The sequence below is a fragment of the Tachypleus tridentatus genome, chromosome 10 (genome assembly GCF_004210375.1).
Source record: "Tachypleus tridentatus isolate NWPU-2018 chromosome 10, ASM421037v1, whole genome shotgun sequence".
NCBI lineage: Eukaryota > Metazoa > Arthropoda > Merostomata > Xiphosura > Limulidae > Tachypleus > Tachypleus tridentatus.
This window is the reverse complement of record NC_134834.1, coordinates 42,156,109-42,172,865: the sequence shown is the minus strand read 5'-3', so window position 1 is coordinate 42,172,865 and position 16,757 is coordinate 42,156,109. Positions and strand designations below refer to the sequence as shown.

The 16,757-nt window shown below is 33.5% G+C and overlaps 1 protein-coding gene across 1 annotated transcript in view; it reads right to left on the bottom strand.

The window, feature by feature from the left end:
* Positions 1-16,757, bottom strand: part of Idh3b (isocitrate dehydrogenase [NAD] subunit beta, mitochondrial) — a 34,925-nt gene that overhangs the window by 2,024 nt on the left and 16,144 nt on the right. The window contains exons 5-7 of the mRNA XM_076461025.1: positions 12,422-12,554; positions 10,471-10,854; positions 2,423-2,578 (exon numbers count right to left, since the gene is read on the bottom strand). Of these exons, the coding sequence (XP_076317140.1) occupies positions 2,423-2,578; positions 10,471-10,854; positions 12,422-12,554 (673 nt within the window). The remainder of the gene's footprint in view (positions 1-2,422; positions 2,579-10,470; positions 10,855-12,421; positions 12,555-16,757) is intronic.

Sequence of the window (16,757 nt, the reverse complement as noted above, 5' to 3'; positions counted from 1 at the left end):
TTGTTTTTTAAAATTCCTTGGCACTTGTGCAATATTCAATGTTCAAGAACTCATGATTATTTAATACACAATTCTAAAAGTACAATAAGATACAAGTAACTCACAATATATGATTAAAATCAGTAATAAAACCTGATGAGACCAGAAAATTGTCTCATACGTTCTAACTGTTTCAACATACATCAATGCATCATCTTCAGGACTGTAATGTTTCATAAAATATAACCCTTGTTTATACAATTTCCAGAAGACAAATTATCATATTAAATAATTTCATGCCACCAACTGACATTTCCATCATCCTTCTTTAATTATCTCAGTAGTTTCACATATATTCATACCAATTAAATTTTCAGGTTGTATGTATTACTGTTGACATAGGCAAGAAAAAGATCATTTGACAAATACTGCAAAATCCAGGTATTATTACAATAGTTACTCTTGATACCACTTTATGTTATGAGAATTGTGGAGTAAATAAATTTCAACTGTAATTACATATTAGAAGTAAATTCATGGATTTGGTTTGTTTTGAAATTTTGCACAAAGCTACACAAGGGCTATTTGCACTAAGTACATGGAGGACAACAATAAAGGAGTCAGTCATATTATTGTCGTAAGAGAAATAATTCAATCCAACTAAATTTATAGAAACTTTATGTACAGTTATCAAAATGCTTATTTAGTTGGAAAAATAAAAATGCTTAAATATAACATTTTAACTTCATTCAGCAATGAGAACAGAAAAGTATTTGCTACATGAATTACTAATTGGGATATTTATTTCAATGTAAACTAAAAACTTCAATAAGATCACAGTTCTACAAGCAAAACTGTACCTAAACCAACATAAGGTTTTAAATCTGAAAGAACACATAAGTGTGGTAAAAGCATGGTACTGAATCTTCAACCATCAATTCAGGAAGCAACCATCCTAACCACTAGGCTACACTGGCTTGGAGACATTATATTGTGATAGTCAATCTATTTTTCTGGTAAAGAGTAGATCAAGAAATACTAACAAAATTGGTAAATTAATATAGTATTAAAACTTGAATGTATCAGTTATTTTATTTAGGGTTACAAAACAAAAATTTCACAATTAATTATGTTTAAATAGGTTATAACTAAAATGAGAAATAAACATTTAACACAGATATAGATAGGCTGAACTGACATTTTACTCTTTCAGAATAATGACTAATTTTATTTTTTTCTACATTTGAAGAAGTGAAATGACCTGTATTGTTAAGTTTATTGTTAATTTGTACAGTATCTATGTGACCAATAGCTTAGATGTTGTGACTGTATAAAATCATAACTCAATTCTCAGAATTAAATGAACAGAACTTACATTAATATGTACAACACAGAAATCCCTCTAGTCAGTATTATGTTTAGTACTCTTCTGATTTACAACCAATGTTCCAAAATAATGTTTATTTTCATAAACAAATTCAGTGCAGTAGTCTCTTGAAACTTCTTTGGAACAGTATCAGATGTATTTTCAAATTATTACAGTTTTAGTTCTACATTGCTTACATCTTAAATTTTCTTGTCAACAGTTTAGCTAAATCCTAAATTGTTTCACCTGAAGATGTCTGTCATAAAAAAGAAATAGTTCAAAAATGTATTTATAAAAAAAAAAGGTAAAAATACAGAGATCAGTTGAATGTATTTGGTTAATGAGTGATTAATCACCAAATTTCATTAACTGTTCAGCTCTAGGTTATTTGAACAAAATAAATACAATAATTAAGATATTAGCATGACAAAATTTGGTTAAAAACCTTAACTGAGATACCTATTTTAAACAGTTTAATGTCATAAATATATTTGACATATTATATTAAGTTTCTGGTAGACAAACATCTATTGCATTGGAAGGGATTCAGATAATCAATTACTGTCAGCATGAATTTATATTTTGAGCAGGTCCTCACTTCAAATACAGGATGAAATATTTCAACAAAATTATTGTAATTATTAATATAAAGTGTACAAAGGCAAATGGGTACAAGATTTACTTTATGGGATCATTTGAATTAAATTTTACTACAAACATTTCCTCTTTTTATACTCATGAATAGCACTTGAAGATCACTTGCCCAGTCAGGCCAAGTCTTTTATAGTTTTCTCTTGTTTTGAGCAGTTGGACAACTCTTAATATTGAGCCCTCATTAGATGAGATCTTTAACCTGCACTAGCAGATTGAAACATCATTTTCAAACAAGTTCATAGATGAATAAAACCTGCTAAATACTCCAAGATGAATTAGGTCTCTCTATTTTCCTTTAAATATTTTCAGTAAAACAAATTACAAAACAACTAACACAGACAACTTTATAAGGTTTTTAAATTTAATCTTACACTAAACACAAAGTCCCAGACAAGTACAGAGAAGTCTTAAACAAATGCTCACCTTTCCACTTTTAATGACCTTCTCTGTAGCATCAGCTATTACAGAGGCATAATAGTGAAGATTCAAATGTCGTAACATATTTACACAACACAGAAGCATTGCTGTTGGATTAGCTATATTTTTTCCCACTGCTTCTCCAAAAGTGTGTCGTGCACCCTGAAAGTAACATTTAACATCAACAGTGAATGAAACTACTAGTTTTCAATGCCAAGTTATTGAACAATTAATTTAATGGGCTCTTACTTATTCATTTAAAAAAATTTCTTACATTAACAAATCTTTTTGTCTGATCTTGCTTTCAATTTTTCAACCTCTGTACCTTTTGTTAGCAAAAAAAACTGCTGTTATTCCTACAACAGAGTGTAGTACAAAAAATGGTCATGTAACTGTAGCTTGAAAGTCTAATGAATACAAATTTAATATAGTTCAATATTTTCAACAGATTTTATAAAACATGTTCTATGCAAGCTCTTTAATTTCAACAACAATCATTATTATGTTAGTGAAGTATGACACTAAGATACAGTGTTTAATTCATCATACAGGTATATAAGAGTGAAAGTATACAGAAACCTTTATGTGGTCATACACCTAAAAAAGACAAAACAAAACAGTTTCTGTCCAATTTTGTTTACAAAATACATTTTTTCAACTAAATTAAGTGCTGCTGAAATCAAAATAAGCCAATTAGAATTTTTCACCTTCATATCGGATTTAGTGTGGTGTTAATTGCACTTTTTCAATTGTGGTCAAGACATTTAATTTTAATTACAAACAGGTGGAGAAATTTCTTTTCTCAGTATACAAGTCTGTGTGAAATAAGTATTTTTACCTTATAATCTCTTTAAAATTAACTCTGACCATGTTGTGAATCAAAATTACAAAAAAAAAATAAACACATATACCAAGAATATAGTGTGAAGAGTTACTACTATCAAACCAGATCAAATTTTAATGTTTAAGACAATTTATACAGTAGCTAACTGTTCAATGCCATAAACAACTGTTATGATTGGTTTTCATGGAGAGTAAACCTGTGTATGATGGCTATCTGACATCATCAGCTGGGTTACTTGGAGTGCAGTATTCAGTTACTTGCTGGAACTAAAGTGTTTGTATATACAGAGAGAGAGACCACTTCAAATAAAATCTTGTACTTGGTGTAAGTGTCCTTTTATTTATCAAAGTTGTTCATTTGTCATTTCTGCTATAGAAAATAAATGCATTTTCTCTTGAATAAAAAGACTAAACATGCATTTCAACAATTTTTCGAGCAGTGACAAATGCTCACATATTAGAAATCATCACAAGTACTGCTATAAGTGAAAAGCAGAGAATTAACAGAATTCTAAAACAACATATAAGGACTGCAGACTAATTATGAAACACTTCTATTGGAGCATGCAGACAAAAAAGCCTGAGGATAAGTAATTAGTTTTTTCTAACACTCCTCAAAACTAATTCACTAATATGTGTGGCTCATTCATGAAGAAATAGCCACAACTATTCTGTATTTCAAAAATGTTTTTGAATGTATTTTGAAATTTTTTTAATGTTTTAGTTTTTTAAATGCTGAAAGTTATCAACCTAGCTTACTTGAAAACTAACTAGTGGATGCAGTTTTTTTGTTTTTTTTTAAATCTTAATATCTAACCTACTGTTGTTGAACATTTATTGTACATTTAAAAGTAGGGCCAAAGTGTTCATGTCGTGATCCATCACAGATCTATAATCAAAACCTAAATAAACAATTTTGTTGTCAATGTATGACTGTAAACTTGGTGTCAAAACACGGTTTATAATTACAATTTTAATGTTAACTGTGTTTCAGCTTCAAAAGGAAAGATTTAAAAATCTTCACTCTTCTGTGTCATACACTGTTTCCACACTGAATTCTTTCCTTTATGTTTAATAAATTTCATAATATAACTTCTATAGTGAAAAGTTATTTTTACAATACATTATCAATAGAAAAAATGACAGTGTTCAAACATTTAAAATTTTGATATTTAGCAAATAATTCCCTTGGGTAATCAGACAATATTTTAATAATGAAGTCCTCTTTAGATGAAATACATTATCTGCACAAACATGGAAAAAGAGGTGACCTAATAACAGACAATTACCATATTATTTAATATTTTCCTCAATTGAAAACATATTTCTAATAATACTTTCCTTCACTGACACTGACAGCTATTCTCCTTGACCTACAGGCTTTCAATTTTTCCCACCTAAGCATTGGTCTTGCTTGCTGAGTTCTTTTATACCTTAGTCAGATGCCCTTGGCAATATTTGCTTCGTGACACTCTCCACCTGCATCAATGTGCCCTCTATCCTGGTACTGTATACAAGCACCTCACTCAGATAATGTGATCACTTTTTTGAGACTTCTGCCATCCTAGTTAGCTCATAGTGAGGAAGAAGAGTAGTTCAGTGTGAGCAGAAATACTATTGGAAATACATGTTCAATTTTGGAAAATGTTAACTTCCATAACACATTTATTTCCATTGAAACTGACACCTAGAATCCCACATTGACAAAGTGGACAGGCCAGTGAGGGCATTATCCATGCAGAAAGTGAGGGAACTATCCATGCAGAAAGTGAGGGAACCACACTACACCTAAAACAGATATGCTCATCATCCTGAAATTAGGTCCAGAAGAAAGGATGGAAATGGTACATGAGTGATCATCTCTGTAGGCCAGCTCAAAACAGATAGCAAAGGTTCTACTACTCAGGGTTGGAATTAATGGGTTATGGTACTTGTATCACATGTCGGTGGCAAGAGCAATTGGATTGCAATGTTAGACAAAAAGATTATACATTGAATCCCAGCCTGTAACCACAGAGTGTATTCCAAACCATCTGAATAACAATAAGGTAAGCAATACCATACTGAATAAACCTTTTCCTCCACCAGCTAACAAAAGCTCAAAAGGAAACATCTTAGACTGACAGGATCTCATGTACTGTACCCAAGCAAAGGAACAGAACAAATCTGGTATGAAATACATCCTTGCAACCCAACTGCATGGGCAAGAAGCAATTCCACTTGCCCCTGGAAGTATAGGGAGGACATGGAACCATTGTGCTCAGCCAAAGACCCAGCAAGAGACCACTTTGCATTTGTAATTATGAGAAAGTAGTGAATCCTTATCAGTGAACAGAAATCTCAGAAAGAAGAGCTAGGTATGCCTCAACTGGACAAATGAGCATCAATTCTGAACCAGTATTACAAGTAGGCTCCCATATAGACTAGTGCAGCTCTAATCTACAACTGGAAAAAAAAATCCAGAGAGCTGGGTAGAAAGGCCTTCAACTTCACCCTCTTCTCCAAGAGTGGATAATTCACTTCAACAATCTGGAGGAAAACCTCTGTCTGCCCTTCCAGTGACTGGAAACTGGATGTGTGTGGTAGGTCTCTCTAGCTCCAGTAGTAGAATCTGGTGAAGTAATATACACTGGGGAGTCCTGAAGAGCAGCACTCTGGAAACAATGCATTAAGTGAACCAAATTCCCCACTTTTTAAAGACAAATTAACCATGAATTATTCAATCCAATGACCAGCAGGGGTAGGCAGGATTCCCTTTACTCCACGTGTGATGGTCCAGGATGGAACAGTAACACCACCTTGTGAGCTCCTTGGTACCCTTATGTAATATCTCATTTCTACAGATTCTGTTGAAACTTGAAATAGTAATAATGAACTAATGGTTGCTAATGTGAAAATGCAACGACAAAAACATAGCCTGGGCAATACTCATCACAGAGTTGGATCCACTGAGAAAAAAAAAAGATAAGGAAACCTGAAAAAATATAAAAACTCACCCCTCATTACAATCCAGCAGATGTGGTTAACACAGCCACTAGATATTAGGAATAAGCCCTTAGAAGAAGAAAAAGAAACTGTTAGATCATATACATAATGGGATAGAAAAGTATTGTGAGAAGACAACTTACTAACTAACATGGTGTCCCCAAGTGAGCATTTCAAATGGACAGCTAAGGAGATTGAAGTATGACTAATCTGATGAGATGTGACTTGTCATATTCCTCACCTTTAAAGATAGGTTAGAATAACCAATATGTGAAATCACCTCATTTAGGTAATAGGTGATAAACCGCAAGAAACAGAAGGATCCCACTGAATAAAAAGTCAATTTTTATCCCCAGTGTAAAATGATGGATTAAGGTTTCTGTAACATAGATGGCAAAAAAAGGAAGAAGTGGACCCACTTGGAGATGCTGAAAAAGAGAAAACCACAGCTACACCAGCCAATATGACATAACCAATAGCACCTGACAAGGAGTGGATCCAGAACACTAGGCAATAGATGAACTGAGTGAAGACACATGGGTGCAAACTTGGCCAGTTCTGACAAAAATGCATATATTTCCAAAACTTGAGGATGAGGTATTAGAGACAAAAAATCTTGTTATGAATTCGAAGGAGTGGCAAATGTGTTGATCATTGGAGACCCAAACCACAAGCAAATCCACTGGAAAACCTTGCAATGTAGCATCTGTTCAGTCTGAAGAATTAACTTGGGCTGAGAAAGACAATCTGCAATTCATCACTCCCAGAACATAATAAGCTGGAAGTCTAATAAGATGGGAATGAGCCCAGTAGAGAACATCCAAAGTCCTAAAAGTAAGGTCCTGAGAATGTGGGTTCCTTTGTCAAGAAATGTAAGACACCACCCTCGAATCATGACGGTTTTCCCTTTCAAGAGAGGCATACCATGAGGCATACTACTCATTGGACAGCAAGGAATTCTAAACCATGGAATTACTGACCATTGGTATATGCATCATCCCTGAAATGAGGCATCTATGAAAAGGTTAACATCAGGACAAGATGTGGGAGAGGAATACTAAAAATATTGTAGTTCCAGTCCAACCACTATTTTGACAAGAAATGTTAGACCCCACTACTGAATTGTTGGAATGAGTCATGACCTTTTTACATTTCAATAGAGACAGAGCATGAGCCATTGCCCATTGAACAGGAAAGAGTTAAAATTTTGACATGAAGGAAAGATTCTTCATCTGTCTATAGACACTGGAATTAAAATATGTAAAAACATGAGCCTCAGGATAGAGGAGCAGGAGAGGAACACTGATGGAAATGTGGTTCTGAACTAACCTCCACTCAAGATCTAATGAGTTACTCCTGAGCAAGGAGACTGGTTGATCCATTGGATCGGAGGTCAGGTCTCATTAGTCACATAATAACTACTGAGAAGACATTTCTGCTTGTCCCAAAGGAACAAGACATTTGAGGTATGCCCACATATGTAAAAGAAAAAGCCATCCATGCAGGAGTACATGTAAGAGTCTGATTGCTCCCTCCATAGCCTGAAGCTGGATGAAAGTTAGCTCAGTACAACTCGTATATGTGTTAAAAGGGGGAAAATGTACTGAGTTGGCAGTAGAATAGGTTTCTCTGTTCTCATAAGAAACACAAGCTTTGGTGGCCTCCAAAAAGGGAATCTGGGTGTGCAGTTCTGTCACTTGATGAGACCGTGCTAGAAGTAACCAGACATCCATATAATGATGTGTACTCAGGCCTAAAGAATGAAGATGCCAAGAAAAAGCTCATAGTGCTCTATAGAAAACAAAGTGCAGATGCTATGGCAAAATGCAGAACCTAATACTTGTGCAAAAAACAAAGAATCAGCAGGATGACTTGACAACCAAATGTGAAAGTATGCACTGGCAACAATAAACTGATCATCCACAGACCTGATGAAAATGCCATATGAGACTAAGAAAAGAATGGTGAATCAAGAAGGATCCAAAAATTTGTTGAGAAAGAAAAATCTATGATTGGATGCCAATCTCCCATCTATTCTGACACAACAAAGAGAATAAAATCTCAAAGGAAGGGTACTGACTCCCTTTATCACCCCCAAGACCAACAAGTCCCTTACAGTTTGGGAACTAAAAGCCAATCCCAACAAATCTGTTGGAGGTAGAAATGCTACAAGTCAGGAGGATAAAGGAGGTGGAGATATGAATTGAATGACCACCCTTGATCCCATAAATCTGTGGTAAAGGAAGTCCAGGGTTTCAGAAAATATAACCATACACTAACAGATCCTACTAGTTTAGGAGAGTCACTGATGTTGTTAAAACCACAAAGATAAGGACAGAATCTATGGTGAGTACTAAGCAATCAAGGAACTGAAAGTGGAAGTTGAGAAACACAACAAGCAGAAACACCCAGATTACATGATGAGCCAAAGAAAGTCAAGAGGCCAAGGATGACAATCAAGAAAGTAAATGGAACACTTAAAAACAATGGATGAAGAAAAGGAACTCACAGTGTGTGGCAGCAAGTAGGTGTCCCTTCAATAAAGTATTTCTATCCAATAAATCCCAACAATATACAAATTATAAAACCAAACAGACAGCAGAACTGACAACTTGACCATTACAGAAATAAGCAAAGGACCAAATTCATCCACAAAATGAACTGGTAAATGCACAGATGCTTGAGACAAAAGTTGGAGAGAAGATATATATCCTCAGCATAGTAATGATGTTCAGATAAATTTGAAAAAATTGTGATCTGAAATTAATTACGAACTCCAGTCTAAAATCCCACATGTCCAAAAGGGAATCTAGCCTTTGCAAATTCAAATAGACATCCTCCTGGCAATGATAAAATAAAGTTTGCTGTATCAACAAATGTGGAGAACAAGCTATAGTTCTCCCCTCAAATAACTGAGTGGTAAACCTAACAACATGAACATCAATATCATGTAAAGGATCTCTCTTCTGCTACCAAGGAAGAAGTAGACTCGAAAGTCTCAGTGCTGGCAACAGCAACACGGAAATTCATATCAAAAACAGTGCATCAAAGTTTTTTTAGAAAATTATAATTTTATAGAATTACACAAGGTAGCACCAAAGCTGGAAGCAATAAAGTAACCAAGCACAGCATTGCATCAGAGAAAACTGTGACGAAGTGCTCTGTCAAAAAAAAAAAAAAGAAAAGTGATCAGATTACCTGAGTGGGATGCTTATATACAGTACCAAGATAGATGGTGCACTGACATAAGTAGAGAGTATCTCAAGGCATATATCACCAATAGCATTTGCGTGGGATATAAAACATTGGAGCAGGCAAGACCAATGCTTAGATGAGCAATGTTGAAAGCCTAGAAGTCAAGAAAAAGCTGGCAATGTCAGTTGAAATCCATTTTGGAATTTAGACAAAATATGTTTAAACTGGGATATTTTAACCTTTAAACAGTTTTGGTAAATGAATGGCATTCTTATGTATGTAACATCAAACAGTTATGGAGCTTCATTGTATGCAAATCAAAAAAAGTTTTCATGACTGTATGGCATTTTCTTGTATGTAGCTGCAAGTAATTCTGGTGAAACAATGGCATTTTTATGTATGAAAACTCAAATATTTCTGGTATACTTGTGTTTCCTTGTATGTAGCTACAAACAGTTTTGGTGAATGCATGATGTTTCTTTTAAGTAACTTAAAATAGTTCTGGTGTATCTATGCTGTTTCCTTCTATGTAACATTAAACAGTTTTAATGAATGTACGGTATTTCTAAGAATGCTACTCCTAATCATGTTGATCCAAATCAACATTAGATAAAAACACAAACTTTTATTTCCCTGCATTTGCCTGACAACTAGTTTCTGTGATAGCCAAAATAGGCAAGATTTCAAACAGTTTGTAAAATTTTAGCTTCCAGTAACAACTATTACTTCATATACAAATATTTTTTTTCAATATATGCCCTTTTCTCCATTAACAAAATTATGTACCAATTTATATAAGGACAACTAAATAAATAATGCTTATGAAGAAATATAAAGATAACACAAATCAATGGCACTTTTACACAACTAACTGATTTTTAAAGTTTTGTATTTGCATATTATATTTAGACTATTAAATATCAATATACCACATGACAACCTGATTCATTATTTGCCTTAGGTAGCACAATAAATTCTATAGTACTGTACAAAGAATTATTTATAATAAAAATATAATATTTTTCACATGCCTGTTCATAAATCACACAATCAGCACTGTAGTTAGCTCCAGGTACAATGCCGGCTCCACCCACTAGTCCAGCTGCTAAGTTGTCAATTATATTTCCATACAAATTAGGCATCACCATAACATCAAAACGGTGGGGATGGGCAACAAGCTGCATGCAACAATTGTCAATAATCATAGACTCAAATTCAATCTGAGGGTAGAGATGAGAGACTTCTTCACAGCACTGGAGAAAAAGTCCATCACCCAGCTTCATGATATTGGCCTTGTGAACAGCTGTGACCTTTTTCCTACCATGTCGAGTAGCATAATCAAATGCAAACTTGGCAATTCTTTGCGACCTTTCTTTGGTAACAATTTTAAGGCATTCTATAACTCCAGGAACACTCTGAAAAATAAACATTTTTACTGACAAATCAGTGCATAGAAAAAGAACACAAGTACTCTTGCAACCTAAGTTTGCTTGGTAAGAAGTTATTTTTACTAATGTAGGATAACATTATTTAAGGTAGATGTGATAATACATGTGATATCCCACTTAGAAACCTTGAAAGGTTGAAGAGAACAAATAACCTGAAATGATTTGAAAAGTAATAAACTTTTCTTTGCATAGAAAAATGAAAAGGAGTTGATAAGGCAGTCTTATGCAGGGCAAGATATAAAGAGTGAAAGTGCTGAACCTTTGTTAAACAACCATGTAAAAATTGAGAAAGAGCCAGCAATTGAAGCTTCTGATACCAGTGATTAAGTATGTAGTTCTGTCAAAAGGCAAGAAGTCAGTCAGTGATATAATAATGAGTGTGAATGCTGAAAGAATGAAGATGACAAAAAAAACAAAAATTGGAAAAACGCATAGAGCAGATGCAAAGTTAAATGGCAGTGCATAATACTAAAAAACTTGTTAGTCTTTTACAAAATAGAGACAACATCTTGAAGATATTGAATAATGTCATCCACAGCCTGGGTGAAAAAAGCCACTGAAGCAAAAAATGACTCCATTGTAATTTGAGGAACTGACTGAAAAAGGCTAACGAATGATTGCAAATTTCCAGTTTTTTTTGTACTATAAAGAACTGAGAATAAAACCCCTTGAGAAAGGACATAAAGAGTGCTATAGCCTCTTTATGCAAAAAACCTGGATGGCTTGTGCTCAATTGTTTGATGTATTTTGCTTTACCCAATATCATGCTTCAAGTTCTACAATAAAATGACATATGATTAACTAACAAGTGAATATTTGCAGTAAAATTATCATCAGTGCTATAAGTGTAACTACCAGTTTAATCATTGACTTCAATTTCATTCCTCTAAGTTACACACACAGTCCTTTTTTTTCTGCATCTTTTATTCACACCTAAGGTGTTTTTTTAATAAATCAACAGTAATACTCAGTAAATAAGGACTTAAATCACCTATTATACTTGCTATACCAAACTAAATTTATCTGATGTTTTGTCAAAGAAATTAAAATTTTCACACACTTGTAATTTGTTACTAAGCCTTCTCAACTTCACATTGGTTTCCACTGTTATTCCTCACACAATTTACATCTTATCACTTTTCTATGAAGTCATCAATTGTGTTTCATGCTACTTTATTTACTGTACATAGAATTAATACTATGCTTTATCCATTGCTTTTTAAACTTTATTTTTGGCTACTCTCCAAGTTGACCTTTATTAGTAGTTATTCAAATAATAAGAGTGCAAAAGAGAGTGTGTACTAAGAAAATTATTAAGGGAGAAGGAAAGTCACACAACAAAACATGGATAATAAAATTCTCAAAGGATCATAAATTTTCAGTAAATATATATCTATGCTTTGAGATTAGCAGAAATATCATGCACAAATTATAAACTTTTTTTTTCTTCTTTGCAAACAATTGTCAAATTATAATAACCATTAGGTTTACAAGTTAAAATAATAATGACAAAAGTTAAGACTGGTTTAGATACCTGATGTTCCAATGCACTATACTCTCCTTCTGTTTGTTCCCGAATTATGACAAAATCTAAATTGGAGTGCCGTGTCTTAACTCCTGCCAGACTTCTAATATGAACTACATTAGCATAGAGGTCAAGCATTCTCCTATGATGAAAAGACAAACTATTAGTATTTCCTATTTTATTTAAACCTAACATGACTGAATTTAGAGAAAATTGAAAATATGAAATATACAGATTTAAAACATTAGTTCTGATAACAGCGTAACCTTTTCTACAGTAATGCACAGCAAACAGTTTCTGACTAGTCATTATTTTAGTGGAAAACTACACAATGTGCTACCTTCTTTCATTCACGACAGGGAAGTGAACTCAGATTTGAATATTTTATGTCTGTAAACTAATTGCTGACCCACCTAGGGACAAACTAGTTAAGTACATGAAAATTTCTCAAGAAAACAACATTATATCACCACACAAATAAAATTATTTCAACTTGACAAATATGTGCAAATCATTTGTTTTAAAACAGAAACACTTTCTTACAGTAAAAAAATCAGTTCAGTCACTATTAAAAATGTTTCTTTTGTAGTTTATTCATTTTATTATATGGTTAGAAACTGTTAAAAATATACATCTTGAATGAAATTTACTGATATTGTTATAAAGAATGATTAATTAAAATAAATTCTGCATGCTATTTGAGAGTAGACACAATGCATTAAATTCTAGTGTATTTATGGAATAGGTAACTCAAGGCTAGTGGCATGCAAGTTTCACAGATAGATGCATGAAAAATTAAGCCATTCTGTTTGCACAGGAAAGTTTTAATTTCTACTGACAAACTACAGTGTATTTAGTGAAACAGGAGCTGCAGTTAGACTACCTACATTACACAGTGTTAGAAAAAGTCAAGAGTTATGATGATTTACTTACTAATAACAAAGAGATAAAAAAATCACAAAGTTTGTTTGTTTGTTTTTGAATTTCACACAAAGCTACACGAGGGCTATCTGCAGTAGCCTTCCATAATTTAGCATTGTAAGACTAGAGGGAAGGCAGCTAGTCATCACTACCCTCCACCAACTCTTGGGCCACTCTTTTACCAACAAATAGAAGAATTGATCATAACATTATAATAACCCCACAGCTGAAAGAACGAGCACTTTTGGTGCGACGGGGATTCAAACCCGCAACCCTCAGATTACAAGTCGAATGCCTTAACCTACCTGGCCATAAAGCAAGTCGCAAAGAGTTAAACCACAGGAAACATAAAGCTGCCTGTTATAAAAAAGTCCAAATGCCCTTGGTGTAAAAAAAAAAGTCTCATTTTTATGAATGAACATAACACAAATAATGAAAGAAGAAATATGTCCAAGAAATGTCCACAACCTAAAACATTGGTATAGTTTGGGGATGGTTATGAGCAGCAACAGATAATATGAAAGACATGACTGCAAAGCTGGTTAAACACCAGCAAAATTTAATTTTTCAACATCTCTAAGTGTAACTTCATTTGTTTCTTTACTATATTATATTACTTCATTAAAAAGCAATAATGAATGAAACTTTTGAAAGTTTAATGTGATCTCTTAATGTGATTACATCTAAAATTATTATAGTGATATTATACTTAATACATAATTATTTTAGTGCTTTTACAGAAGAATTTTGATAAAAATCATTTATTGTATGATCCTACATTTGGGTAATTAGTGGCATTTGCTAATCAATTTATTGTAAAATATAAAGAATGAAGCTTTTAGTAAACATTAAAAAGTATGGTGTACACAAAATAATATACAACTTTAATTCAAAATTGTCTGTACATTTCCAAAGCCTTTACTGAATCAAAGTGAGAAGTAAATTTCACGCCAACAATAAAAATACTTTTTTTCATCTTGCAGTTTTCAAAACCTCTTAAATGAATATCAAAAGTTATTCTGTTAAGATTTCTACTTTATTTTTTAGGTTTTTCTACCCAAACACTAACTGTAGAGAAATCATTTATGCACAGAGAAAAGTTGAAAATTTTGAAATAAAATGAATAATATCATTTTTTCTTTTGCACTGACAACAGTGTTGAAAGTTCTAAATAACTTATTTCAATTTTTATCTTTTAATTTTACAGTTTTTATTACTGTACTTTGTACTCATTGAAGAGCTAATCCTTGTATCATAAGCAATAATTCGTAACAGGAGCATTTTAGCTGTTTTCTATGCAGCTAAAATAAATAGCACACGATGCAAATGTCATGATTATGTTATAAACCACATAAACTAAATATAAAAATTCCATGAATAGAAAAATGGGTAAAACGATGGATGTGCTCTTAGGTGTGAACTGGCACGGGAATGATGAACCATAGTCAGTAAGTCAACTGCATCCAAAACTCATGCAATTGGGAATTGACATCCACACAGAAGATAAGAATCATACCATCTTCACATCAAAGCCAAAAGACTAGGATATTGAGAATCACGTCATTTCCCAAGTATATCATAAGTATTAGCACTAAGCTATTAATCTGGGGACTTGACACGTAGTATCGAATCAACTCCCTACAATCAAAACCTGACTAGAACCATTCAAAAGGCAATAACATTCCTACATTAAGATAGGAAAAGGGAGCCAAAAGGATGGAACCATGGTAATCCCATGTACCACTTCTGTGAGTTACAACACATGAAGACAAACAACCTTAAATATGTGTGAGGACTTAAAGCAATTGGTTCTATTCTAAATCCAAAATCAAGCTGTTGAGTACCAACATCCTCACAGGGGTAGGATGAGGGCTCCAAAGTGAATGGGTGCACTGCATTTATTTTTATGTATAACTCCTTTGTAACTGTATATAGCAAAGAGGAGAACATAATCTTCATCTATACCAATTTCTCCCCATTGTCTTACTCTGCATTGAATGATTATAGCTATCTTAGTGGGTAACCTATTCAGAAGGATGCCTCCATGATCAACCACCCAAGCTGCTTGGAACTGAAAAAAAGTAAGAATTCTCCTACTCCACTAGAAGAAAGGAAGGTGAAAAAATAGAGGTGAGTCCAGAGTAATGTTGTCACCTGAAACCATCCAATGGGTGACCATAAAACCATATTTTGAAAAAAAAGACTATATATTAAAAGCATGACAAGGATGAGCTGCTATCCCCTTCCATTTTTACCCATATACTCTAAGGGTGGAACAGTTTGGGATGTACATGGTTATGGACCAAAATATTACCTACTATTACCTACTAGCAAATTTTGTGGGACACTATCTTAACAGTGAGCACTGCAAGTCATCATGGTAGTACATGAGGCAAGATAAATCTATGACTGGCCTCCAGTCTCTCATTTTCTTGGGAACAACAAACAACCAGGAATAAAAACCTCTCGAAGGATGAAGAACAGGTTCAAATACCTGCTAAGATAGCAATTCCTGAAGGAAACTGGGAAAGGAGATACAGGAGGTGGGAATAGAAAGGAGATCACAATTCATTCTGATAAAATCTGAAGAACCCATTCATCCTCAATGAAGGAATGCCATCAATGAAGAAAATCATCAAATCAAGATCCCACTAAACCAAAACACACTAGGCAGTCACCAGTACTATGGCAATGTGAGATGCATTGTAAAAAACAATAAGAAGAAGGGGCAGGTAAGTGTGGGGAAAAAAAAGGATGGGAAATGGTAATAGGAGTCGTATAAGGTTTTGATTGTTTGTTTGTTTTTTGAATTTCACGCAAAGCTACTTGAAGGCTATATGTGCTACGCGTCCCTAATTTAGCAGTGTAAGACTAGAGGGAAGGTAGCTAGTCATCACCACCCACTGCCAACTCTTGGCCTACTCTTTTACCAATGAATAATGAGATTGACCGTCACATTACAATGCCCCCAATTTTTAAGCACAAAACTTAATACACATTTAATAACCTTGCTAATCAACTTTAAACTTATTATATTTTTAATTATTCTTATATTTGCAAAAAGAAAACCTCTATATCAAAATGTCTTCATGTTTGTCTTGTTTATATCAAAGCTACTGCAGCTATCTGCTGCTGCCTCTAAATTTGAGCTATCAAACAGAGGAATGGCAACAGTCTGGCAGTACCCATTGTCATTTGTCTAGTCTTTAACCAAGAAACAGTAGTATTGACCATCATATTATCATGCCTCTAAGAGCTGAGAGAAGGGAAATGTAACATTATGCTTCTGGTATTGTACTGTATTTATTTAGTGATTGTATTAACATTTACATATAACAAATATGTATGTTTTGGCTTTTGGTACCTGTCTATACTTGCTACATACAGTAAAAGTATTTAAAAATAAACATATTTAATAGTCAAT